Source organism: Balaenoptera ricei, chromosome 19 (genome assembly GCF_028023285.1).
Source record: "Balaenoptera ricei isolate mBalRic1 chromosome 19, mBalRic1.hap2, whole genome shotgun sequence".
Taxonomy (NCBI): domain Eukaryota; kingdom Metazoa; phylum Chordata; class Mammalia; order Artiodactyla; family Balaenopteridae; genus Balaenoptera; species Balaenoptera ricei.
In genome coordinates, this window is record NC_082657.1 from 48,273,856 (window position 1) to 48,300,655 (window position 26,800).

Sequence of the window (26,800 nt, forward strand, 5' to 3'; positions counted from 1 at the left end):
TTACACTTTTTCTATCACTCATGTGTGTTTATGTCTCTTGTCTTCTCCCCTCTAACCATGGAGGCCTGGCAGTGTTTATTTCAAACCGGGTGTTATTGAAAGATGGTTGCTTGTAGGGACTGCTCAGTCCTCACACCTGGAATGTTAAAAAGCTTTCAGGCAGATCTGTTGGGTTGAAAAACGTCCCTGTCTGTAGAGGAGGGGGGATGAGGGGGGAAGTGGTACCCCACCAGAGAGGCTTCCCTTCGTCACCCCCATGTGGTCATGACCCCCCAGTTCTGACTATACATCCAGACACCTTAGATGATGCTTTCAAATCCACAAAATGGTTTATTCTGATGAGCAGGCTTATGAGGCCATTCTTCCTCCATCGAGACCCTCCTCCTTCGCTCACCCTGGCTTTTCTCGCCTTTGCCCATCAGATATTCTGCCGTTAAGACGTTACCATTTACTTTCTGCCCTCCGCCTCTCTTTCTCAGTAGCACGCCGAGTTAGAATCAGTACTTTTCTCCATGACTTTGTTTTTAACGGATGGGGGAGTGGGGAGCCACTCTTCTTGGTTTCAAGGACCTTCTATTTTGCTCGCCTCTTCTTTCCAGAACATTCCAGTTTGGTGTGAGGTTAAACTGTGCAAAATACTGTTTGAAAGAAAGGAGAAAAAGAGAAAAGGACTTGTCAAAATGCATTTGTTAGATCACGTTTTAAATGAAGTACAATTGAAGGTAGTTTTTGTCCAAAGAAAGGAAAAACCCCTGCAAATCCGCTGAGCTCCCAGAGAGCGCACCTCCTTTGTCGTCGCCCTGACATTGAAGTGTAGTTTTTCATGGTTATTTGGACTGGAAAATGGGGGGGAAGGGAAAGATGGGCCTGCGATTATTTCCCATAAATGACAACACAATCACATCACGCTCCGCTACAAACATGCTCGGGGAATTTGCCTTTTTTACATTTCATGTGTGGAAGTAGCAGCAGCAATCACGGCTTTGTAGAAATCCAAGGGAATTAATCCCCGCTGAACCCGGTGTTCTTCAGATTCCTGGGACATAGCTGGATTTCTGGTTTAGTGTGGATTCTGAAACCATTTCAGGGCTTGGGTTTGTATTTTACAAACTGGAACTCACATCTTTCAGTTATTTAAAAAAAAAAAAAAAAAATCTTCCTGGGAATAGCCACCAGGCGAGTCAGCGACATATTTCGTTCCGTTGTGCTTTGTCACCGCACATTGGCTTTCATCCTTTCTGCACTTCTGCAGGGGGCAACCCAGGTGCTTTTGCTGAGAACACAGATAAATGGAACCGGTTGCAATACCGGCTCTAGGTGTTTCCTCCCTTTTTCTCCTCTCGTGACCCCACCCACCCCCTTAATTCTAGCACGGTTTTGACAAGCTGTTCAAATGACCCAGTGGCTTTGCCCGGAAGAGGAGAAACGGCACACGGGAGGACAGCTCAGAGTGGGGCGGTTTTCTCCCGGAGGCCTAGGCCGGCCGTGGCCGCTGTGGACCCATAAAGCGCTCTCTCGTGCCCACGCTCATGTTAGAGGTGAGGCCGAGCGGCAGGCAGATGCAGAGGCTCTCCCAGGCGTGCCTCCTGGTCCTCTCTTTCTCCCGCAGGGCTGCGCACACCGGCTGCAGCTTCCCAGGCCTCCTCAGGCTGCACAAGCCCCATTTTTCTTGTTTCTATCAACAGTGGCCAAGATCTTCAAATATACAAAAGCGTAAATGGTCTCTATTCCCCAATTAGTCATTTTAATAATACCCGGCCTTGCCTTCAGAGTGTTGATTCTTTTAGCCTGGCGCCAAAGCCAGGGGCAGTGGGATGGGGGCGGGAGAGAGGGGCAGGGCGGGTGCGAGGGCCCGCTTCCCCACCCCCGCCCCGCCCCGGCTTTCCTGGCTTTGCCCGCTGTGCCTGCAGAGGCTTCACCTCGGCCCCGTGCCAGCGAGGCTGGCGGCCCTCTACCGCCTCGCACGCTCTGTCCAGAAACTCCAGGCACGGCGGCCCCAGGTGTATTCGGTAAATGAACACCTAGTGGTGCAAAGAATTCTTGTGGTAAAATGGTCACTGAAGGGATCCACGTGAAAAAAGAACATGTCACTGGAGGGTGGGAGTGGGTCTGATCTTTTCCAAGTCCCCTGTTCCTCTCCCGCTCACATCCTCTTGCCTCTCAGAGGACTGAAATTCTTTATACATGACATCTTCGAGAGGGCAGTTGTGTTTAAAACAGCTGGTTGGCACTTTGGTCACACTTAAAACAAAAAAAAAATCCCCTGGGGTGGGGAGATCCCTGTGGGGCTACCAGGCTGACCCCTGACCCTTCACTCCAGCTGGTGGAGAAGAGTCCCCAGCCAGCAAGATGGCCTGGCCTGGTGGAGAGCTTAGACGGCTGAGGAAGTGGGAAGCGCCGAAGACAAGGGCGACCTGGAGCGGGAGACCCACCTCTGCCTGTCCCGTGCTCTGTGCCCCAGACCTGTGGGCGGGTTTGGAGGGGCCGGGCAGGCGGGAGTGCAGGAGGTCAGAGTGCCTGTCGTCCACCTGGAGAGCATACTGTTCACCGAATGCCTTGGACTCCGTTAGTGCACTGGAGTTCTCATGTCTGCTGGGGAAGAAATGGCATCTTATCCTGAGAAGGTGGGAAAGTATCACACTTCTGATGCATAAAGCAGTGCCCCAGCCTTGGAGCCCCTGCCTGCTCCGCCTTCCTACCCTCCTCCTTCACCCCTGCAAGGATTCCTGCCTGGACTGTGTTAGTTGTATCTCATAGTGTTCCGCTCACCAGTGTTGACTCGGATCCTGGGCCCTTCATCTTGTGATTTGACTTTTTCTTCAATTAATCTATACCCTGTTAAGAGGTAGGAAACGGAATGGACAGTGTTTGCCAGCAATTAAAAATAATATTCAGAGGATTACCCGTAAAGGACTCCCAGGGAGGTGTATAAGTTCCCTATTTTATGTGCATGGTGAGAACATGCAGTCACCTCCACCAAGATGCTAAGTCTAAGGACTGATGTGTTAAAAGAACAGTTTGCATTTGTGGTAGGCAAAAAGTACCTTGATTTAAGGGAGAATTTCTGGGGCTGTGGTAGTGTCACTCAGAAAACCTAATGGCTCGAAGCTACCTCTCAGGCAGTTTCCAGCCACGTCATCGGGGCTGGAAAGACACCGTGGAGCAAAACCACGGCATTAACATTTGGAAAGCGTGTTTGGGAATGTTGCGGAGTAGATGATTGCATCCTGAGTCTGGGAGTCACTGTGTGTTTGCGGTATAGCCCAGAGCACATGGAGTGTCACCTACTGATAGGACCTGCGGTCACCATCCGGTGAGACCACACTTGCCAAAAAGTGTCACGAGGGAGACCAGCACACTTAGCGGCCATTCACCTCTCCCTCTGCAGCCTGGAGAGGGAAGGAGAGCTAGGGTGACGAGCTGGGGGCAGCAGAGCCGTCTTCTGTCACCAAGGCAGATCACATCCTGTTACAAGTTACTCTTGTAGCAGAATTTTAATGCACTGGATCTTATTCGAGATAAGTGATCTAGACCTCAGCTGTCATCTTTCATATTGTAGGATTTGATTTGACCTCTATTTGCAAAGTAAAGCGTACACACTTTGTAGAATACGTCCTTCCGGCCATTAGAGGTTTCCTGTGGATAACAAGAGGCCGAGAGGGTTGGGCAAGCTGGACGGCTCGGCCTTCATTCTCCAGTTGTTACGGTCAGTGCTGCAAGAGGACCGCCGATGTAGGCCAAGGTGTCCTACAGTGAGTCTCTAGTTACAGGAACAAGGGGACAAGACACGGTCGTGGAATCCCTCCGCCACCACCATGGAGGCTCCAGCAAAAGTAGCCGCCACCCTCGTGTCCCTCCTGCTGGTCAGAGTGTGCCGGGCCTTTCCCGCCCACTTCGGCGGTTGTCCTTGGTTAATTAGGTTGAAAATGGGGAAAGGAAGAGCTTTAACCCTATCTTCAAAGTAAGCAGATTGGTTATTTTGTTTTTCAAAGAAGAGGTCCGATATACAATTAAAACTTGTTTCTGGTAAACCTCATTCCAGGAAAGATGAGCTTTTAACAAAAGGCTTTTGACAGCTGCAGGCTATTTCATTTTTTTTAATGCCGAATGAAAAATCAATACATTTTTCTGGGTTATACATATTCAGAACAGGCCTGATATTTCCATTATAATGGAAAGTGGGTGTCTGTGCACATCTCGCCTGTCAGAGCTGCACTGCTGCATTTTCCAAGCCACTGCTAAATATTTCAAACCTGATTTGATTGTGGTTCATGACAGCTAATGTTTCTCAGCTCTTGAGCCTGCCAACAGGCAAACGCACTTTAGTTTACCGCCCCCCACCCTCAAACGTTGCTCCCCGCAAAGAAAAGGGAAAGAACAATTTCATTCTTCAGGGATCCCAGACCAGCGTATTATTTAAGTAACGCGGTCGCCTGAGCCCTGGGTACGGACACCCTGGTTCTTAGGAGAATTTCCAAATTTCTATCATGGAAGCCCAGTGGGGGGCTTTGTCAGGTTTGGGGGGAGGTTTGACTTAGTCCACATTATCCTGTTAAGAGTTAGGAACAGTTAGGACTAATCTCAGTCATTGATGGACTCCCCTTCCTTCGCGTCTGTTAAGTGACTTGTAAAATACGCCCAGCGGACACGGACCTCAGCCCTAGTTATTTGGTGAACAGTATCCATTTTTAGCAGCTGGTGCTTTTTTTCCCTGGGTGCCACACTCGGAGTGTGCGCGGTGGTGGCGGGTGCTGACTTTGTGCTGATGCCACCTCTGTTTTTGCTTCTGCCTCGTGCCCCTTCCACAGACCAATTTCCAGGTTGTTCATAAAATCGTTGCAAATCCCCGTGGGGTTGCCAGTTGGCACACACACCTCCTTCGGGAGCAGACGTCACCACAGATTGGGAAGTCATGCAGTCGCCTTCACCAACGTGATAAGTGTAAGGTATGTGAAGAGAACAGTTTGCATTTGGGGTAAGCAAAACCACCTTGACTGAAGGGAAATTTTCTGGAGCTGTGGTATCATCACCCCCAAAACCTAAGCTGTCCTAGGCACCCTTCCCTTTTAGAATTGTATTATCTGCTGAAATTCTTAACACCTGAGGGCTCTGCCCTTAACCAGGAGACATGAGTGAGTGCTAGTGAGCACTGTATGGGAGAAGCAGTTGTAAAAAAGAGGTGGTGATGGAAATAGATTTTTTAAAGGCCTTCAGCCGGTCTTTTACATGAAAGTTGAAGGCAGAAGGGACACCAGACTTCACAATTATTCAAGATGTGCTTCTATTTCCCTAACCCTTTAACATGAAAATATAGCCCAACAGGAGGGCTGCCCGAATTTGAGGGCTACTGTGGGGTTTAGCCACGAAGCAGGCGTCTGTGGTGGGGGTGGTTTGAGGCGCCTCGTCTGGAGTGTCCTGAAGAACAGACCTTCGGTCGGAGCGGGGTCTGCTGCTTCCTGCTAGACCCAGCCGGGCGTGGGGATCCGAAATGACCTCCTCACCCTGGCCCTGGCTGCGCCCCTGAGAAAGCATTCCTGGTGTGTTCCGGTTGGGTTCTGAAATAGTGTTCAATTCTTTGGGGAGAAGAGAGTTTTGATTTTTTTTTTTTGGCCTTAAAAATGGCACAGTGGCTGTTGTCTGTCTTGGGGAAGGAAAGTAACTTTGTCTTCTGAGGGAAAGACAGGATTTTCCAGATAAAACCGGCTTGTCGTCCATCAGGTCTTCACTTGTTCCCACCATCTGTCAGTAGCTGATATTATAGGGGAAAAAACCCCAGACTTCTGTAATGACCCCAGCCAGTTGCCACTGACTTCACGGGGGAGAAAATGCATTCTGTGGTCGGCAGGGAAAAAGCCTCCCCTCTGCTCTGTGCTCTACGAGCGAGTGGGTATCAAATCTACGTTCCTAAAGGGAACGTGGGCCACCCAACCAGCCGCGGGAGCTCAGAGTGTTTCGGAGCTGGATGTCATCCTGCCCCTGGTTCCCACGTGTTCTGGCGTGGGGAGACTCAGGCCCTGCCCATGGGTGCCCAAGGCACTGGTCTTAGCGAGGTTGCTGGAGGCTTTGGGGACCAATAAAACATACCCCACCTACAGAGCACTGTGGGCCCAGGCTGTCCAGACGAATTCATAGTTTATACCTCTGTTTCTGAATCGTTATCTCTACCTTTATTGGTATTCAGAGCTCACAGTTTTCTGGTTACTGTCAGCCTGGGCTTTCATGCATTTTAAAGAGCTATTTTTTCCTCTTGCTGTTGATGATGATGGTATCAAGACAGATGGTGTAACTGCTTATGAATGTCCTATTTTATTTCCCCAGGACCAGACAGTTCACTTGAAGACGTGTATTATTTCCACATGCTCAGGTTAGGCCGCCCAGACGGTGTCTGCCTCCTGCAGCTAGCTGCCCTTCCAGGCCTCGCCATGCAGAGGGCGACACCTGTAGGTCACATGTGGAACTGCAGGGGAGCACCTGCTTGGCTGAATGGGACCTGGTTTTCTAGCTGGGGGTGAGGATACTGATCTGCTTGTAAAGGAAGCTGGCTTGTCCAGGAGTTTCTTAATCATTTCTTCTTCCACCAAGCATATAACAGCTTTTTGGTGTTTAATATATCAGAAATGATAATATTAAATCTAAAAACTTAAAGAGAAGAGGACTTGGTTTTTAAATCTTTAAGAAAAAAAGGAGAAAAAGAAGCAAAAGAAGTTCCTGAGTTAACCTCTATCATCTGCCCTCTCACTGGAGCTCAGCTGCCTTCACTTTTCTGCTTACAGCAGGGCAGGGAGGGAAGAAAGCAAAGACCCAACTAGGCTCATAGAACGAGGGCTCTGGGAATAGTCACAAAGGGCCATGCGGTTTCCTTGCTCATTGCATGAATGATATGCTTATTCTTCAGTCTCTTGTCTCTGGGTAGATTTGTTCAGGAAGGTTCAAAGAACTGAGGTCAGTGCCAGAATGACCATGAGTTCTTAACTCTCTGCTTGGGTGGCTGCAACCACATAATACATAAGGAGAGAGGCACTGGCCTTGGAGCTAGCCTCCCAGTGGGTAAGTTTTTTCCCTCCTCTGCAGAGCAGCGCCCTCAGACACTGTTCATCACATCAGGGTGTTCCCTATTTTGTAGGTGTCAGACTCTCCATCTAGGGTGATAATGTGTGTGTGTCCTGGAGAGGAGGGCCTATTGAATCATCTCTTTGTATAATCACATTTGATTAATGTATGGATACAATACAGATATTTTGTATCGTAGGATATATTGGGGCAGTTGAGTATGTTTTAAGAGAGCTAGCTACTTTGGGTAGACTCAACTTGATATTGATTGACTGAATGCTGGTATAACCTTTCAAAGATGGATTTTGTAATTACAGTGTTGAATAGTTTTAACAAAAGCCTAAAAATGTGCATTGAACATCCTGCCTGAACATAATTAAGATGGTACATATAGCACATTGTGTAACTTGCTTATTATAGCTCAACTAACACTTCGTGTATATTTTTTTCTCCACTGAAGGATGTACCATGTTAATATGGTGCTGTATATCTGACTGACTTCAAACCAGGTTGCCTGATTTTTCTCTGTTTGAACTAGGGGTGGGCGTGGGGAGACTTGATGTTAACTTGACTGTGCAGTGAGACAGAAAGGCAACATAGAAATTATTTGTGCAAGCCTCTTAGTTGGAGAGGAAAATAAGCAGTATCTCCTCTCACCCATGTTCCCCATGACTGCCTCATACATCCCCTCTTGGTGGTAATGAAGACATGTTCCCTAATCCCTAGTTCCATTTTCCAGCTCTTGGTCTTCCAGTGTCTTTTTGGGAAGAGTTAGGAAAATTTGGGTCTAAATAGATACTTTCTTCCTCAAGTGTTTTATATACCCTCTGAGGTCAATTTACTTTGAACTCTTTTTACTTCCTTTGTGAGATGAAATTTAGAAGCTATTTTCTGGAGGGTCAGAGGGTACTACACCTTGAAATGTTGAAAAGTAGAGTTGGGGCTAGAGGGACCTAGGGTGATGTTGGAATAACTCCAAGTTCATGGACCTAGATTGGACCGTCACCTCTGGTCCCGTGGATCTGGTCTAGCGCTGGCCTCGGGTGACAGACGTGGGTGGCTGGGTTTCAGCGTCTCCGCACTCAGGAAGGTGTGCTCTTCAAAGTCTCCTAATAATTTAATCATCAACCCACCTTGGTTTGCCTGCCTTATTCATTCATTTAGCCCTTTCTTTTTTTTCTTTTTTAAACTTTTTAAAAAAGTTTTATTTATTTATTTTTTTGGGTGTGTCGTGTCTTCGTTTCTGTGCGAGGGCTTTCTCTGGTTGCGGCGAGCGGTGGCCACTCTTCATCGCGGTGCGCGGGCCTCTCACTATCGCGGCCTCTCTTGTTGCGGAGCACAGGCTCCAGACACGCAGGCTCAGTAGTTGTGGCTCACGGGCCCAGTTGCTCCGCGGCATGTGGGATCTTCCCAGACCAGGGCTCGAACCTGTGTCCCCTGCATTGGCAGGCAGATTCTCAACCACTGGGCCACCAGGGAAGCCCAGCCCATTCTTAATGAATGTTTTAGATAATGATCCCGAGGGCCAGGAGATCAAGGGAGAAATGTCTCACTTCCTTTCCCTCAGCAACCAGAGAATCATATCCTCTTCATTCCCACTCCAGCAAGTAAGTGACATTTTACTTCACGAGTAACCTAATGTTGGAAATGACCATTCTTCTCCGTTCACTAAAGCATTGTGTGTTGAGCTGGAGAGAATTTCCTTGGTTTGTTTTAAGCCAGTGGTGGGTAAAGAATGGAATGACTTCAAAAGGGAAGAGTACGATTCTGATATAAACTTTTTCTCCTTCTCTACAACTCTAGCTTCTCGCCACGGATGCCTGGCGTGCCCACAGATGTTTGTTTTCTAGACCTCTTCACATTGATGAAATCATATCGCTGATATTCTGTGACTCTTCAGAATATGAATGACTGTAAAAACGTCCCGCCACGGTCTGGCAGGTGCACAGGCACCGAGAGGCCTTATGAGGGATCAAAGATTGGGTCTAGTCTAGTTCAATGCCAGTTCGCAGTGTGGTAGGAGCTAGGCAAGAAGCAAACCTGTGGCTCCTTTTTTGCGTTTGCAAGTGTAAAAGACTTGCATGCGATTTCAGATAATCAGATGGAGTTATTTCCTCAACAGGATTGGCTTTTCAATGAGAAAAGCTCAAATGAGGCATTCAGAACCCATCTGGAAATACCAAGTTTCCGCACGTCTAGAGCAAGTTGTGGTCTCACGCCAACGAGTGGGGAAGGAAAGCCCCCGCCGCTTACCCAGACCTCGCATTGTCCCTAGTGCGGTCGGCATCTCAGGGGCCACTGGGAGGGGAGGCGGGACAGTCATTGGCTGCCTGTGTTTTGTGGTTGGCACTTCTTTGCAGTAGGAGGCAAGAGTCCTTCATCTTCTGTCTACTTTTAATCCTTGACATTTTGTTTTTCTTCTCTTTCAGAAGAAGCCATTGAAGATGTTGAAGGGCCCAGGGAAGCGGCTGCTGACCCCGAGGAGCTTGCTAAAGACCAGGAGAGTGGAGGCGAGAAGGACCAGAGCGAGTGGGCAGGTAGGCTGTGTGGCTGCCCTCCAGCCCCCGGTGCTTCTCCCCTGGCCGAGTGAGGCCGGCAGGTCCGGGGCAGGCGCATCCTTGATCCACCCACAACAGCTAGGCTGGTTCTGTGTGGGTGGGACATGGACTTTATTTTTGCTATTTTTCAGTAGTCACCTTCCTTCTCCTATTATGTTATATTAAGGAATTTTTAAAGTTGTTTGAAATGGCCCCCAAACCAGCTTGTTTATCGAGCGAGCATCCAGGTGTTTGGCCCTGTCCTAGGGGCTGCTTTGTTTTGAGGTCACATTTCTTTGGCACCTCCTCCCCGTTGTTGTTTTGCCCTTGATGTGATTCTTCCTCCGTGGAAGGTCCAGGGCCCCGTCCCACCTGCTCCCAAGCCCCGTGGAGGGATTTGCTGTGTGGAACTGGATCGGTGTCACCCCTGAATCTCTAAGGAGTCAGCAGTGCAGGGTGGGCTTCATCCTGCATGTGGGGGCCTGGGCAGCTCTGCGCGTTCATGGTGTCCTACCTGGGCCTCAAAGGGGAGGCAGGCAGTACAGCCAAGGCAGGAGGATGTCTTACCAAAAGCAGGAGAAATTGAAGAAGTCAGGAAAGGAAGTGCTATTTCTGGAAAAGCTGGTGTTGAGAGAAGGGGCGAATGACCTTCTCGCAAGATGATAGGATTTCTGTATCAAGGGAAAGAATTGCTGAGACTGAGAAGAAGAGCTTAGGTCTTTTTTGAGGAGGAGCAAAGTCTTTTTTTTTTTTTTTTTAACATCTTTATTGGAGTATAATTGCTTTACAATGTTGTGTTAGTTTCTGCTTTATAACAAAGTGAATCAGCTATACATATACATATATCCCCATATCCCCTCCCTCTTGCGTCTCCCTCCCACCCTCCCTATCCCACCCCTCTAGGTGGTCATAAAGCACTGAGCTGATCTCCCTGTGCTATGCAGCTGCTTCCCACTAGCTATCTATTTTACATTTGGTAGTGTATATATGTCAGTGCTAGCAAGGCCATTTCTGAGAAGACTTATCGGGACAGAGAAGTCTCCCAGAAACCACCACCATAATTAGAGGAAATGATATGACAAGCAACAGAAATTATTTTATTTGGTCAACCTAATTCTAACTGCCTTCCATTATTAATATTGTAATACTTTTTTTTTTTTTTTTTTTTTGAGGAAATGTTTACCTTCTGGAGTCCATATTGGTTGGGCCTTTGTTACTTTTCCAGGCATGACTGTTCTTAAATCATGTTCACTGTTGGCCTTTACTATTTAAACAAGGTACAGAATCTTGGAGAGAGGCCAGGGGAGAGCAATGAAAATGACTGAAGGCTGAGAAATATTGCCTCTAAGAAGAGGCTGAAAGAAATTGGGGCTGTTCAGCCCAGAAAAGAGAAATTGGAGTGTAACAGCTTCTAAGTATTGGTAGGGACCCGGCCCCGCAGGTGCTGTGCCGCTGTCCTGCACGTCCTGGGCGTCCTGGAAGCTGAGGGACCGGACGGGCACGCTGGACGAATCTTACCCTCTGTGCTGCTGCTCACAGTCCCCATTTGAACTGGGCTCTGTGGTGTCCAGAGGCCTTTGCTTGAGCTAATACTGAGGGCCACAGTGAGCTAGCTCCCTAGGAAGATCTGGAAGGTGGGACCAGTGAGTAGGGGATGGAGGCCTTCCGCGCTCGAAGGCCATTGAGTGTGTGGGGAGGATTGTCCTGTGTTGCTTCGCATGGATCAGGATCCCAGACTTTGCTGTGATATTAAGATGATGAGATCTAAACAAACTTTGCAGGCAGCAATGTTGAATACACATCTGCCTGGAGGAAGTGAGCTGGGGAAGAGGATTTCACAGACACAGTTTGAAGACTGAGTCACCTTCCAGGCCAATCCGTCCTTTGTTTTCACGATTTGGGTGCCTGGTTTCCTTTTATTTTATTTTATTTTATTTTATTTATTTATTTTTTGGCTGCTTTGGGTCTTCGTTGCTGCACGTGGGCTTTCTCTAGTTGTGGCGAGCGGGGGCTACTCTTCGTTGTGGTGCGTGGGCTTCTCATTGCGGTGGCTTCTCTTGTTGTGGAGCATGGGCTCTAGGCGGGCAGGCTTCAGTAATTGTGGCATGAGGGCTCAGTAGTTGTGGCTCACAGGCTCTAGAGCGCAGGCTCAGTAGTTGTGGCGCACGGGCTTAGTTGCTCCGCGGCATGTGGGATCTTCCCGGACCAGGGCTCGAACCCGTGTCCCCTGCACTGGCAGGCAGATTCTTAACCACTGTGCCACCAGGGAAGCCCACGGGTGCCTGGTTTCTAATCCTGCCTCTGCCATGTACTAGCTCTGTGACCTCACTGCAGGTACCTTTCTGTGCCTCAGTTTTCTCCCATGAGATGGGCATTAAGAAAAGCCCCCACTTCCATGGCATTGCTGTGAGGGTTATTTGAATATGGGAAGCTTGGAACAGTGCCTGGCATATAGTAACTCTGTATCAGGAGGGTGCTTTTGGTTTTATTTTCAGTTTAGTTAAATAAAATGAGGAAACCTAATGGCAGTTTCTCTTCGGGTCCTCCCATTTGAATGCAAAACTGTTGCCAGGCAGTATTTTTTTGAGAAGCTGAGGGGAACAACATAGAAGGATTTCATGGGATGGTGCAAATGCCATGTGGTGCATGTTTCCTGCATTCTGTGTGCTAAGGACACTGAGAGAACAACAAGAAGTAGCAGCCATCCGCAGAGCTCTTACTGTGTGCCAGGCTCTGTGCCGGGCACTTTGTATGTGTTACTCTAATCCTTACACCAGGTTAGAGCGAGCTTTGTTGGGGGTGGTTCAATTAAATCTCATTCGAAGTGTTTACAGTTCAGCGGGGACGTGTCCTCACAGCACTGGCAGACGTGCTGGGCAGTCAGGAGACTGCATGAAGACTTGAAACGAGCACCCAAAAAATCCAGTGTCTTTAATAAGGCTCCACTTTCTCATTCAGTCATTCAAGGAGCATACTTAATCTTTATCCGTATGAGAGAGAGAGGGGGAATGAATAACTCAGGGATGCATCTTGCCAGTTGCACAGTAGTAAAGGGCGAGGGGAAAATTCTTCCCTGACTTCTGCAAGCGATCCTCTTTTGACCTGAAGCATAATTTTGTCTATATTCTTTGAGTGTGTAATGACAGGCTTTATTAAGGTGCTTGGGCCGATTTGATCTTGGAATCGATTTAGGTGCCAGCAACCTCTCCTGAGCTTTCTTTGGGATCCTTAGTATTTTATAAAAAATGTCTGCGTTTGTTCCATTCACTCCCTAAATTGAGCTCTTCCTATCTGATTAAATGTGTTGGGGAGTGCTTCCTCCCGGCAAATAAATAAATAGTGATTTCACAATTTGTCCTGTTGATTAGTGGCTGCTCAGGATTCAGATTAATAATATTTCAAATGGACCTGGATAATTGGCATTTTCTCAGCTATTGATTATGTAGTTTGGGGTTTGGTGCAGGAATGGATAAGCTTTACTAAAATATTTTTTGTTACTTATTTTTACATTGGAATGGGATTCCTGATTTCCATTTATTCATTTCTTTATTCATTCATTCATTCCTTCCTAACATTTATTTTATTCTTTTCTTTAACATCTTTATTGGAGTATAATTGCTTTACAATGTTATGTTAGTTTCTGCTGTATAACAAAGTAAATCAGCTATATGCATACATATATCCCCATATCCCCTCCCTCTTGCGCCTCCCTCCCACCCTCCCTATCCCACCCCTCTAGGTGGTCACAAAGCACCGAGCTGATCTCCCTGTGCTATGCGGCTGCTTCCCACTAGCTATCTATTTTACATTTGGTAATGTATATATGTCAATGCTCTCTCTCACTTCCTCCCAGCTTACCCTTCCCCCTCCCCGTGTCCTCAAGTCCATTCTGCACATCTGCGTCTTTATTCCTGTCCTGCCCCTCGGTTCATCAGAACCATTTTTTTTTAGATTCCATATATATGTGTTAGCATACGGTATTTGTTCTTCTCTTTGTGACTTCCTTCACTCTGTATAACAGACTCTAGGTCCATCCACCTCACTACAAATAACTCAATTTCGTTTCTTTTTACGGCTGACTAATATTCCATTGTACATATGTGCCACATCTTCTTTATCCATTCATCTGTCGATGGACACTTCGGTTGCTTCCATGTCCTGGCTATTGTGCATAGTGCTGCAGTGAACTCTGTGGTACATGACTCTTCTTGAATTATGGTTTTCTCAGGGTATATGCCCAGTAGTGTGATTCCTGGGTCACATGGTAGTTCTATTTTTAGTTTTTTAAGCAACCTTCATACCATTCTCCATAGTGGCTGTATCAATTTACATTCCCACCGGCAGTGTAGGAGAGTTCCCTTTTCTCCACACCCTCTCCAGCATTTCTTGTTTGTAGATTTTTTGATGATGGCCATTCTGACCGGTGTGAGATGATATCTCATTGTACTTTTGATTTGCATTTCTCTAATGATTAATGACGTTGAGCATTCTTTCATGTGTTTGTTGGCAATCTGTATATCTTCTTTGGAGAAATGTCTATTTAGGTCTTCTGCCCATTTTTGGATTGGGCTGTTTGTTATTTTGATATTGAGCTGCATGAGCTGCTTGTAAATTTTGGAGATTAATCCTTTGTCAGTTGCTTCATTTGCAAATATTTTCTCCCATTCTGAGGGTTGTCTTTTGGTCTTCTTTATGGTTTCCTTTGCTGTGCAAAAGCTTTTAAGTTTCATTAGGTTCCATTTGTTTATTTTAGTTTTTATTTCCATTTCTCTAGGAGGTGGGTCAAAAAGGATCTTGCTGTCATTTATGTCACAGAGTGTTCTGCCTATGTTTTCCTCTAAGAGTTTTATAGTGTCTGGCCTTACATTTAGGTCTTTAATCCATTTTGAGTTTACTTTTGTGTATGGTGTTAGGCAGTGTTCTAATTTCATTCTTTTACATATAGCTGTCCATCTATGCACCAGTTATTGAAGAGGCTATCTTTTCTCCATTGCATACTCTTGCCTCCTTTATCAAAGATAAGGTGACCATATGTGCATGGGTTTATCTCTGGGCTTCCTATCCTCTTCCATTGACCTATATTTCTGTTTTTGTGCCAGTGCCATACTGTCTTGATAACTGTAGCTTTGTAGTACAGTCTGAAGTTAGGGAGCCTGATTCCTCCAGCTCTGTTTTTCTTTCTCAAGATTGCTTTGGCTATTCGGGGTCTTTTGTGTTTCCATACAAATTGTGAAATTCTTTTGTTCTAGTTCTGTGAAAAATGCCATTGGTAGTTTGATAGGGATTGCACTGAATCTGTAGATTGCTTTGGGTAGTTTAGTCATTTCCTCAATGTTGATTCTTCCAATCCAAGAACATGGTATATCTCCCCATCTGTTTGTATCATCTTTAATTTCTTTCATCAGTGTCTTATAGTTTTCTGCATACAGGTCTTTTGTCTCCTTAGGTAGGTTTACTCCTAGGTATTTTATTCTTTTTGTTGCAGTGGTAAATGGGAGTGTTTCCTTAATTTCTCTTTCAGATTTTTCATCATTAGTGTATAGGAATGCAAGGGATCTCTGCATTAATTTTGTATCCCGCTACTCTACCAAATTCACTGATTAGCTCTGGTCGTTTTCTGGTAGCATCTTTAGGATTCTCCATGTTTAGTATCATGGCATCTCAAACAGTGACAGTGTTACTTCTTCTTTTCCGATCTGGATTCCTTTAATTTCTTTTTCTTCTCTCATTGCTGTGGCTAAAACTTCCAAAACTATGTTGAATAACAGTGGTGAGGGTGGGCAACCTTGTCTTGTTCCTGATCTTAGAGGAGATGGTTCCAGTTTTTCATCATTGAGAACGATGTTGGCTGTGGGTTTGTCATATATGGCCTTTATTATGTTGAGGTAGGTTCCCTCTATGCCTGCTTTCTGGAGTTTTTATCATAAATGGGTGTTGAATTTTGTTGAAAGCTTTTTCTGCATCTCTTGAGATTATCATATGGTTTTTATCTTTCAATTGGTTAATATGGTGTATCACATTGATTGATTTGTGTATATTGAAGAATCCTTACATTCCTGGGATAAACCCCACTTGATCATGGTGTATTATCCTCTTAATGTGCTGTTGGATTCTGTTTGCTAGTATTTTGTTGAGGAGTTTTGTATCTATGTTCATCAGAGATATTGGTCTGTAGTTTTCTCTTTTTGTGACATCTTTGTCTGGTTTCGGTGTCAGGGTGATGGTGGCCTCGTAGAATGAGCTTGGGAGTGTACCTCCATCTGCTGTATTTTGGAAGAGTTTGAGAAGGATAGGTGTTAGCTCTTCTCTAAATGTTTGATAGAATTCGCCTGTGAAGCCATCTGGTCCTGGGCTTTTGTTTGTTGCAAGATTTTTAATATCAGTTTCAATTTCAGTGCTTGTGGTTGGTCTGTTTATATTTTCTATTTCTTCCTGGTTTAGTCTTGAAGGTTGTGCTTTTCTAAGAATTTGTCCATTTCTTCCAGGTTGTCCATTTTATTGGCATATAGTTGCTTGTAGTAATCTCTCATGATCCTTTGTATTTCTGCAGTGTCAGTTGTTACTTCTCCTTTTTCATTTCTAATCCTATTGATTTGAGTCTTCTCCCTTTTTTTCTTGATGAGTCTGGCTAATGGTCTGTCCATTTTGTTTATCTTCTCAAAGAACCAGCTTTTAGTTTTATTGATCTTTGCTATTGTTTTCTTTGTTTCTATTTCATTTATTTCTGATCTGATCTTTATGATTTCTTTTGTTCTGCTAACCTTGGGGTTTTTTTTGTTCTTTCTCTAATTGCTTTAGGTGTAAGGTTAGGTTGTTTATTTGAGATGTTTCTTGTTTCTTGAGGTAGGATTGTATTGCTATAAACTTCCCTCTTAGAACTGCTTTTGCTGCATCCCATAGGTTTTGGGTTGTCGTGTTTTCATTGTCATTTGTTTCTAGGTATTGTTTAATTTCCTCTTTGATTTCTTCAGTGATCTCTTGGTTATTTAGTAGTGTATTGTTTAGCCTCCATGTGTTTGTATGTTTTACAGTAATTGCTATCTAGTCTTATAGTGTTGTGGTCGGAAAAGATACTTGATATGATTTCAATTTTCTTAAATTTACCAAGGCTTGATTTGTGACCCAAGATATGGTCTATCCTGGAGAATGTTCCATGAGCACTTGAGAAGAAAGTGTATTCTGTTGTTTTTGGATGGAATGTCCTATAAATATCAATTAAGTCCATCTTGTCTAATGTGTCATTTAAAGCTTGTGTTTCCTTATTTATTTTCATTTTGGATGATCTGTCCATTGGTGAAAGTGGGGTGTTAAAGTCCCCTACTATGATTGTATTACTGTCGATTTCCCCTTTTATGGCTATTAGCATTTGCCTTATGTATTGAGGTACACCTATGTTGGGTGCACATATATTTATAATTGTTATATCTTCTTCTTGGATTGATCCCTTGATCATTATGTAGTGTCCTTCTTTGTCTCTTGTAATAGTCTTTATTTTAAAGCCTGCTTTGTCTGATATGAAAACTGCTACTCCAACTTTCTTCTGATTTCCATATGCATGGTATATCTTTTTCCATCCCCTCACTTTCAGTCTGTATGTGTCCCTAGGTCTGAAGTGGGTCTCTTGTAGACAGCATGTATACGGGTCTTGTTTTTGTATCCATTCAGCCAGTCTATGTCTTTGGGTTGGAGCATTTAATCCATTTACATTTAAGGTAATTATTGATATGTATGTTCCTATTACCATTTTCTTGATTGTTTTGGGTTTGTTATTGTAGGTCCTTTCCTTCTCTTGTGTTTCCTGCCTAGAGAAGTTCCTTTAGGATTTGTTATAAAGCTGGTTTGGTGGTGCTGAATTCTCTTAATTTTTGCTTGTCTGTAAAGGTTTTAATTTATCCATCGAATCTGAATGAGATCCGTGCTGGGTAGAGTAATCTTGGTTGTAGGTTTCTCCCTTTCATCACTTTAAATATGTCCTGTCACTACCTTCTGGTTTGCTGAATTTCTGATGAAAGATCAGCTGTTAACTTTATGGGGATTCCCTTGTATGTTACTTGTTGCTTTTCCCTTGCTGCTTTTAATATTTTTTCTTAGTATTTAATTTTTGATAGTTTGATTAATATGTGTCTTGACATGTTTCTCTTTGGGTTTATCCTGTATGGGACTCTCTAGACTTGAATATTTCCTTTCCCATGTTAGGGAAGTTTTCAGCTATAATCTCTTCAAATATTTTCTCAGGCCGTTTCTTTTTCTCTTCTTTTTCTGGGACACCTGTAATTCGAATGTTGGTGAATTGAATGTTGTCCCAGAGGGCTCTGAGACTGTCCTCAATTCTTTTCAGTCTTTTTTCTTTATTCTGCTCCCTGGCAGTTATTTCTACCACTTTATCTTCCAGCTCACTTATCCCTTCTTCTGCCTCAGTTATTCTGCTATTGATTCCTTCTAGAGTATTTTTAATTTTAGTTATTGTGTTGTTCATCACTGTTTGTTTGCTCTTTAGTTCTTCTAGATCCTTGTTAAATATTTCTTGTATTTTCTCCATTTTGTCCAAGATTTTGGATCATCTTTACTATCATTACTCTGAATTCTTTTTCAGGTAGTTCGTCTATTTCATCTTCATTTATTTCGTCTTGTAGGTTTTTATCTTGCTCCTTTGTCTGTAACATATTTTTTTGTCGTTTTATTTATTTATTTTTTGATGGGTGGGGCTGTATTCCTGTTTAGTGGTTGTTTGGCCTCAGGCGTCCAGCACTGGAGTTTGTAGGCAGTTAGGTAGAGCTGGGTCTTGGTGCTGAGATGAGGACCTCTGGGAGCCCTCACTCCAATTAATATTCCCTGGGGTCTGAGGTTCTCTGTTATTCCAGCAGTTTAGACTCTGAGCTCCCACCACAGGAGCTCGGGCCCGACCTCCAGCCTGGGAACCAAGATCCCGCAAGCTGGTCACTGGGGATTCCTCCTATCCCCTTAGGTGTCCGTGGTCTCCCACCGGTGCCTGGTAGGTGCCCTAGTTATCCTGATTTCCTTTGTTATGTCTGTTGTAATGGACCCTCTTTGGGCTTCTTTTATTTAGAAGTCAGGTCTTTTACCTTGAGTGGCAGCAAGACAAGCAGGATAGTGATTTGATGCATGAGAGCATCAATCCCACGGTCAGTGGTTGGGTCCCTGCCACATGCGGGGCAGCGGGCAGAGTTCCACTGATCACAAGTTCCTTGAGATTACAGGCCTTGCCTTCAGGGAGCGTACAACTCTACTGGGTATTTCAGGAACACCCACAGTCATCAAACGGTATTACTATAGGTCAGTGCTGTGTCGATAAAAATGTTCTGCATCTACACTGTACAGTACAGCAGCCACGAGCCACATAGGGCTATTCAGTACTTGCCATGTAGCTAGCATCACTGAGGAGCTCAATTTTAAAGTTTACTTAATTTAAAATTAATTTTACTTAATTTAAATTTCAATGAATTTAAATTTCAGTAGCCTGTGGCTAGCAGCTACCATATTGGCCAGTGCAGGTAGAGATACTCAGAAGGAGCAAAACCAACTTTGAAAGAGTGTGTCTGTAGTTCTCATTGTACTTTCCAGTTATTATTCAGGCTACATTAAGCTGTAACTGCGTGCCAGATTACACCTGTCCTGCCCAGCCGACGTGCCATGAATGGTCACAGATACCGATCTCCATAGCCCTTGGGTTGGCCTGCGGAGGCCGGGGGCTGCTCAGGCCAGGGGCAAGTGCAACTTCATCTGTTGATACTAATTAGCTATGGTTTTCTGTGTGTGCTGCCATATGAAGAAGAGTTGGGCAGCACTGCTTTGTATACGATTATTTCATTTGATTCTCACCCCCAATGCTGTGAAATAGATACTGGAAGGAACCACCCCCTTGTCCCCCCTCCTACCATTTTGCAGATCAGTGAATGGAGCCCGGGAGAGCTCGAGCAAGTTGCCGAAAGGCATACGAGCAGGTTCGGCTTTGCATACTGGCTCTTCCACGTGCTCTTAGGACAGAGTCCAAGCTCTTAGGAGTTCGTTATACATCTCTCCAAGAATGGACTTTTTCAGTCTAATCATTTGATCCCGTTTTCACCCCCATTCTGAGTGTAGAGAACAGCACTCTCCTAAAGTTGTGCAGTGGGAAACAGTAACACGACTGCCACCTTTATGTTCGAAATGAGTGGGGCTGTCAGCCATGAACGTGACTCATAGTAAGGCAGCGTCGTGCTCAGTCTGAAAGCAGGTTGGTGAAGTGGAAAGAACTCTCTATATTTGGAGTCAGGAAGCCCACCACTTAGCCCATGACCTTGGCCTCTGGGAGCCTAGGAACACAGACAAGTGACACCCACCAGCCGCAGCCTGGGTTCCATGATGGGACGTGGTGGCACATGGACAAGTACCTAGTAGACACCTCGGGTCACGTCTGCTCAAGGCAAGTGTAAAGTGCTCCTGTGGGCCACCAGAGGGTGCGGAAAGGGTCTTTGATTCAAAGCCTCTTCCCTAATGCACAGCCGTTTCCACCATCCAACTTTGTGGTTTTCTCTTTTAAAACGTGAAAGCGATCGCTTGTTCTCTTTTAGCAGTGTGGATTTAGTGTGTGTTGTAGATTGAAGAGCCCCCAGTGTCAGCAACTGAACAATAATTAATGCAGTGATTATCCAATCAATCATTAATTGCTATAAATTAAGTGATATACAATTAATGTAATGCTTTATCACCAATAATTAGGGGAAAAAATTGAACCCTTGGCAAAGAATCATAGCAAGATGGTTATTTAAATCCTGTAGCCGCCATGGTTTCTAGCCACGGAGCACTAGGCTGGGTCTAGTTAAGCTAATTTGAGACAAGATGACCTGGGGGATATTGGCACTTTAAAAAACAAACAAAGATGGGGCAACACTCCAACTTAAAATGACAACATGTGATAATGCTTCAGAAATCCCGAACTGATGTCCATGTTTGTATTTTTGTAAAATTTTGGTTTAGAATTGTAGTTTGAGCACTGCTTTTCAAGGGGAATAGCTTGAAGGGATTTTATTTTATTAATTTCTTTAAATCCATGATGCTCACCTAACACACAGCAATTAGTGCAGCGGAGCACCCCTGATTTGAGTCTCTGGAAGACTGCTATTAAAGGAGGCCTTAATGGGCTGGCAAGGTCTGGGCGACTGTTAGGGAAAAGTGTGTTTATGGAATATGGTGCTGGCAGGCATGATTTCAATCGGATTTGACATGTTTAACATAAATGTATAGTGTATGGCTCTTGCTGCGTATGAATAATTCCTGCAGACCCACTGCCTTTCTAATTACTGAGGTTGAAAAAAAGCAGGTCAGGAACATCCTGGTGGAAATCTATTACCAGCCCTCCCCCTCTTCTCCCTGTTGTTTACAGCTTTGTATAAATAGGGATGCCATTGTATGGGGAACTAAGTGCCTGAAATGTAATCTGTGGCAGAGAAAGGAAAGGGGCTGAAACAATACTTTTTTGAAAAGACTGAGTCCATAAAGACAAGACAAGGCATGTGCTGAGAGGAAGCACTCTGCACTATGAGAAGGCAGAAGCCCAGGGCTCAGGGCCCAGTCCTGCCAGTGAGATAAGCCACGTGAACTTGGTCTCTGGACCTCAGTTTCACAATCTGTAAAGTGGCAGGTTTGGACTAAATGGGTTCTTGCAGTTCTGGAACTTATTAAAAATATGATTGGAGGAGGGACAGTTGTACAGTAGTGTAGAATCTTGGAAAACATTAATTTCTAAGGTCAGAATGCTCATAGTTTGCAAGGATGTTCCTGGTCTCTGGCTGGTGGAGAGAGCGTGGATCAGGAGCCTGGATAGAGTTCCCATGGGCCCCCAAGCCTTCTTCCGTGAAGGTTTTAGATAGTACCACACGGTCTTTCTTGGTGGGGCATCAGAACACTGAAGCTCTCACCTGGTCCACTGTTACTGGGGCCCATCTCACTGAGTTGTCAGAGCCCGGTGATGAGGACATCAATCTTTGGAGACTCTTTGGAGACTCACGAGGGTGTCTTTGAGTGGCTCCCCATGTCCCAGCCCCGTCGTTTGCTGGAAGCTAGGCCATTCACTGCCTCTACGAAAATCATTTTGGCCTAATTCTGTGTCCTTTCAGACTTGGTTCCATCTCTTCACCTCACCCAAAAGTAGATTTGTCTTTGCAGTAGGGTACGTGTGAGGGAATGCTGGGAGCCTGGCCTGCATGTCCCCTTTGTGGTTCCCGTTCTTGCCAACGGAATCCATTTTTGGTTTTACGTTTTCACACACAGATGGGAAGTGTGTGGCTAAGTCGGCTTTTCCAGAGTCCACTTGTTCCCTTCCCCCACCTCCACTCCCCACGCTCTTTTTTTTTTCCAGGCCACTTTCAGTATAACTTGGCTGCTTAAGTCACTGCAGGCAGAATTCTGTCTCACAATTGAAAACAAACCATCTGAACTATTTTTATGTTGAGAAGCAAAAATAGATACAGGGTATGGCGTGTATCTGGACTTGCCCGAATTCCAGTAATTCAACCGTCTTGGCTTTGAGAATTTATATTTAAGTCACAAGAGAGATAGGCATCACATCAGTTGAGCAAATATTTTTTGTGCAGATACCTAATGCAGATACGGGAAATACAAAAAAAGTAATTGGAACTCACTTTCTAGAAAGGACGTTATATGCAATCATATAACTATGGTAACAGTGTAGTGAGAATTATCATCAAGGTATAGATAGACAGCAGTGAAAATGTAGATTAAGGAGCAAATTATTTTTCATCGTAGAAAATAACTTAAAGATTTGCATATTATTCTTGCTACACGGCCATGTTAATCTTCTTGCTTTGTTTCAGTTTTAGCTTTTGTGCTGTTGGGGAAAGCACCTCTGTTATTAGAATCATGATCATGATTCTAAAAAAAAATACCATGGTGCCTTTCTCATGGGATATCAGAGCACTTTTCTCAGGCTCTCACATTCTTCCTGGGTCCAACATTATCTTTATTTAGTTCTAGAGAACTAAAACTCATCGATGGGGAACTCCTAGGTGTCAGATTTGTGATCAAACTGCAATTTGCCTTCTGGCTCAGGGATATACTCCCCCGATTATAAAGCTGAAGAACACATAACCTAGTAGCTTTCTCTTACTATACGAAGATTGGAGAAGACTTGAAAATCCTGTTTCTCTAGTTGTCAAACAGAATTGTCACCTCTTTATGGTCAGGGCCATGTGGCATTCATTCATTTTTGTTTTTTGTTTTTTTAAAAGACTGGTTTTTTTAGAGCTGTTTTAGGTTTACAACGAACTTGAGAGGGAGGTACAGGGATTTCCCGTACACCCTCTGCCCTGCTCCCCACCCCCCGACATGCATAGCCTCCCCCATTATCAACATCACTTACCAGTGATGAACCTACATTGGTCCATCCTAACCATCCAAAGTCCAAAGTTTACCTTACGATTCACTCTTGATGTACATTCTGTGGATTTGGACAAATGTATAATGACATAGAACCATCATTATAATATCATACAGAGTATTTTTATTGCCCTAAAAATCTTCTGTGCTCTGCCGATGCATCTCTCCCCAACCCCACATTCATGCATTTTTGTAATCCCTAGCATCTAGCAAGTGCTTAATACTGTTTGGATGTTTCATTAGCAATCAGTCGGTAAAATAGCATAACCATAAACACTTTAAAGTGCAAGTTATTCAAACCTTTCTGCTTTTTAGATATTAAACCCATGGGGTGAGTAGAATTCTTCCACGTTGACTTACAGAAAAGGCGAATTCAGGGTGTCTTTGCGTGTCCTTGAAACCAGGCCTCTCCCCTCACTCTGTGGTTATGTGGCCGCACATGCACCTGTATTATTTACCAGAGATACTTCTAAATATTAAACCATAGCCAACAAATGTTTGAGCTCTCACTGTGTGCTTGACTCTGGTGGGCTTCATGTGCGTAATCTCTCTTGCCAGCCTCCCAGAAGCCCTGTGAGTAGACGTGGTCCTCCCGCTGACAGACATGGAAGCTGAAAGTCCAGTGTAGTCAACTGAAACGCTCAAGGTCACACAGCCGGGACTTGAGCCAGGTTGTGGCAGCCCTGCAAGCCATGTGCTGTGTTCCTTCGCGGGGGAGGGGGTGCGATGCCTCTGTGTAAAGAGAACTTGGCCAGGGAAAGACAAGAGTTACGGAGGAGTGGTGCCCCCGAACTGCCTCCCCCGCCCCTTCACTCACGTCGGCAGTCCTGGGCCTTTGGAGGCTGTGAGCAAACGGAGCGTGGTGGTGAGAGAAACGCTGACGGAAACATTACTCGGTGCGGGGCTCCCTCTCTGTGCTTCCCGAACTCCAAGAGGAGACGTTTCCAGTCTGCTTGGTACTTGAAACCTACAGGGGAAAGTGGAGAGTCATTCCCATTTTCCAGCCCTTCTGGGGACCTGAGTGACGTTTTTCTCCCCCATTACAGATTCTCACGCTCCTGCTGAACCTGAACGAGCGAAGAGAAATCCTCGGCGGGTCCTGGGGAAAAGTTGATTTGTAAGGGTGCGGAGAAGTTAAGGGCAGGGCTCTTTGTGTCTGTCACCATGCTGGACCCAGATTGTATGTTTTTATTGTCACAAGTTCCATTTCACTCTTAAAATTTAGTTAAGTATCTTATGAAGATAGGTTTGGAATGGAGAAAAAACTGGAAGAGTATCCTTCTAGTCTAGGCTCTGGGAGTCTGTGCCGTGTTGGGGCTCAGAGGCTCTGACTAACCTAATTAATATTTGATTTGATGGATGAGCTTCTGTTAATTAACTGCGACCTGGTCCCAGCATGACCCACATCACCTCTTGTTTTGACCTACATCTCGCACCTCTGGACTTTTTCTATTAGTTCAAGTGTCTCTTAGGTTCTCCCTGTTCTAGTTTTTTCCAAGTCCTTGGTTGTCACAATCCTGTAATGAAGCCAGAGGGCAGAGTGATAATGCAGACCCCGAGGTACCCGCCGACCGTGCCCCATCCTCACCGGGCACTGTGACCACAGCTGCAGATGGCATCTGTGCACAGCTCAGGGGCTCTGCAGGGGAAGACAGGACACTCTGGGGAAGCTGATAAGAGGCCACAGGCAGGCAGGCTGATTTGATACCTCAAAGTGAAGAATTGGGTCTTGGCCCCTTTGGTCCCTGGCTTCTGGCACAAGCCGGGCTCAGGGTGGCAGCCCAACGTTTAGAAGTTTTGAATACTCCGACAGCTGATGTTGGTCTAAACGAAGTGGTGGCTGGTGGCTCTGTTTTGACTGGTGGTTCATTCATAAACCTGACACAGAGGGAGTAAGGTATCTTGAAACTGAATTGCGGGATGGCCTTTTGGGAGCGCAAATCAGTGTAGTTAAGCAGCCTTATGCATATTTCAACAAGGAATTAGTACAACAGATTGATGCCTCTGATGTGGGACTCAGCACTACTTTTTCCCCGAAGATGCAGACAAGCAGCAGCAGCCAGCACGCAGCACGGGCCCGCCATCGCACCTTGGCCGCTCGCTGGGAAGCCATAGCCTCACCCCCCATTCCCAGCGTGCTGACTCGTGGACACAGGGGCCGGTGTGGGTCTCTGCATCCTTCCCAGGGCCGAAGCAAAGGGGGCCTCGGGCTGGTGTGGCCTGCAGGTGCCAAGACCTGGGAAGCCAGCACCAAAAAGAGGTTTCCTCTTCCTGCAAAGTGGAAAGAGCCCAGAGGCGTTTGTCCTTTTCACAGAGGTTCTCCAGGACACGTGGAAAGACTGAGACTTTCATAAGCAAGGCAGTCTGTCATTATTCTGGATTACACTGCTAACAGAACACGTAGAGGTTATTCCTTCTGAATTTCTGTCTTTGAAAATGTGTCTGTGTTGGTTTAGAGCAGGCAGGTTCCCTGAGGGACAGCCATATTTAATCTTTCACCTTTGGCCTGAGGGGGAAAACATTGGGCTTTGAGACCAGGCCTGGCTTTTGTCCCCGAGTGTAGATGATGAGAATAGCATTTTCAGCACGAGTCATTTGAAAGTGGACGGCCAGATCCGCCCACGCCTGCAGGCCCCCTTATTTAATTCTAGTCCAGTCACAAGGTGGTATGGTTCCTACGAATTACAGAAAGCTTTGGCTCTGACAGCGGTTCTCAAAGTGTGGTCAGACCACCAGCATCACCTGGGAACTCACTGGAAATGCAGATTCTCTGAATCAGACCTATCCTAGGAGGGTGGGGCCTGCCTTCTGTGTGTTAGCAAGCCTTCCAGGGGATTTCTGACTCACAGTTGAGTTTGAGAATGTTGGGGCTCTGACCGCTGTGACATGCGTGAAGTTTGAGACTTATGTCTCCTTTAACCGGATGGCAAGGCCATGAGCCCCCGCCGCGTGAGGAAGGAACTGAGCTTTCCTAAAAGACAGAAGTGTGTAGAAGAGGCACAAGTCCTGGTCTTGGCCGATGGAATCCCGGATCGCAGGAGTGGGAGAGGAGGAGACATGTGGTCATGATGAAGCGTGATCAGAAACCCAGAAATCTTTTTTTGTTTTGTTTTTTTTACCAGCTTATGATTTAATGAAGGGTATGATAAAAGATACAGATGAACAGTCAGATGAAGAGATACATAGGGCAAGGTCTGGAAGGATCCTGAGTGCAGGCGTTTCTGTCCCCACGGAGTTCGGGTGTGCCAACCTGGAATTTTTAAAACTTTTGGGATTTTTATGGAGGCTTCATCAAGTAGGGATGATGGATCATTAACTCAGTCTCCAAGCCCCTCCCCTTCCTGAAGGATGGGAGGTGAGATTGAAGATCCCAAGCTTCTAATCATGGCTTGGTTTTTCTGGTGACCAACCCCATCCTGAGGCTATCTGGAGCCCACTCAGAGTCACCTCATTGGAACAAAAGATACTCCTGTCACCCAGGAAATTTCAAGGGATTTAGGGGCTCTGTGTCAGGGGGCAGACAGTGAACTCAGGCAATGAAACAAGGATTCCCTTTCCCAGGTTCAGCTACTGATGCTTCTTGGGATGACAGCCCCTGCCTCCTCCTGGGGCGGCCTTCCTGGGATCAGCTTCCAGCCTCTGGGGCCCCCTGTGGATCCCTCTCCTTCTCGCTACTCCCTTTTCCTCAGCCTCCTTTTCAGTCCGTCTGCCCTTTCTAAGATTCTTCTTTTCGCTCCTGTCTCCTCCTCAAGTCCCATCTCCCAAATTAAGTGTCACACATAGAGGCTAGCAGAGGGAATGAAGGAATGCCCGGTATC

General features: G+C 45.5%; 1 protein-coding gene across 3 annotated transcripts in view; it reads left to right on the plus strand.

Moving 5' to 3' along the window:
• Positions 1-26,800, plus strand: part of ZFHX3 (zinc finger homeobox 3) — a 251,991-nt gene that overhangs the window by 192,794 nt on the left and 32,397 nt on the right. For all 3 annotated transcript variants that reach the window (XM_059905642.1, XM_059905643.1, XM_059905644.1), the window contains exon 5: positions 9,480-9,587. In XM_059905642.1, the coding sequence (XP_059761625.1) occupies positions 9,480-9,587 (108 nt within the window). The remainder of the gene's footprint in view (positions 1-9,479; positions 9,588-26,800) is intronic.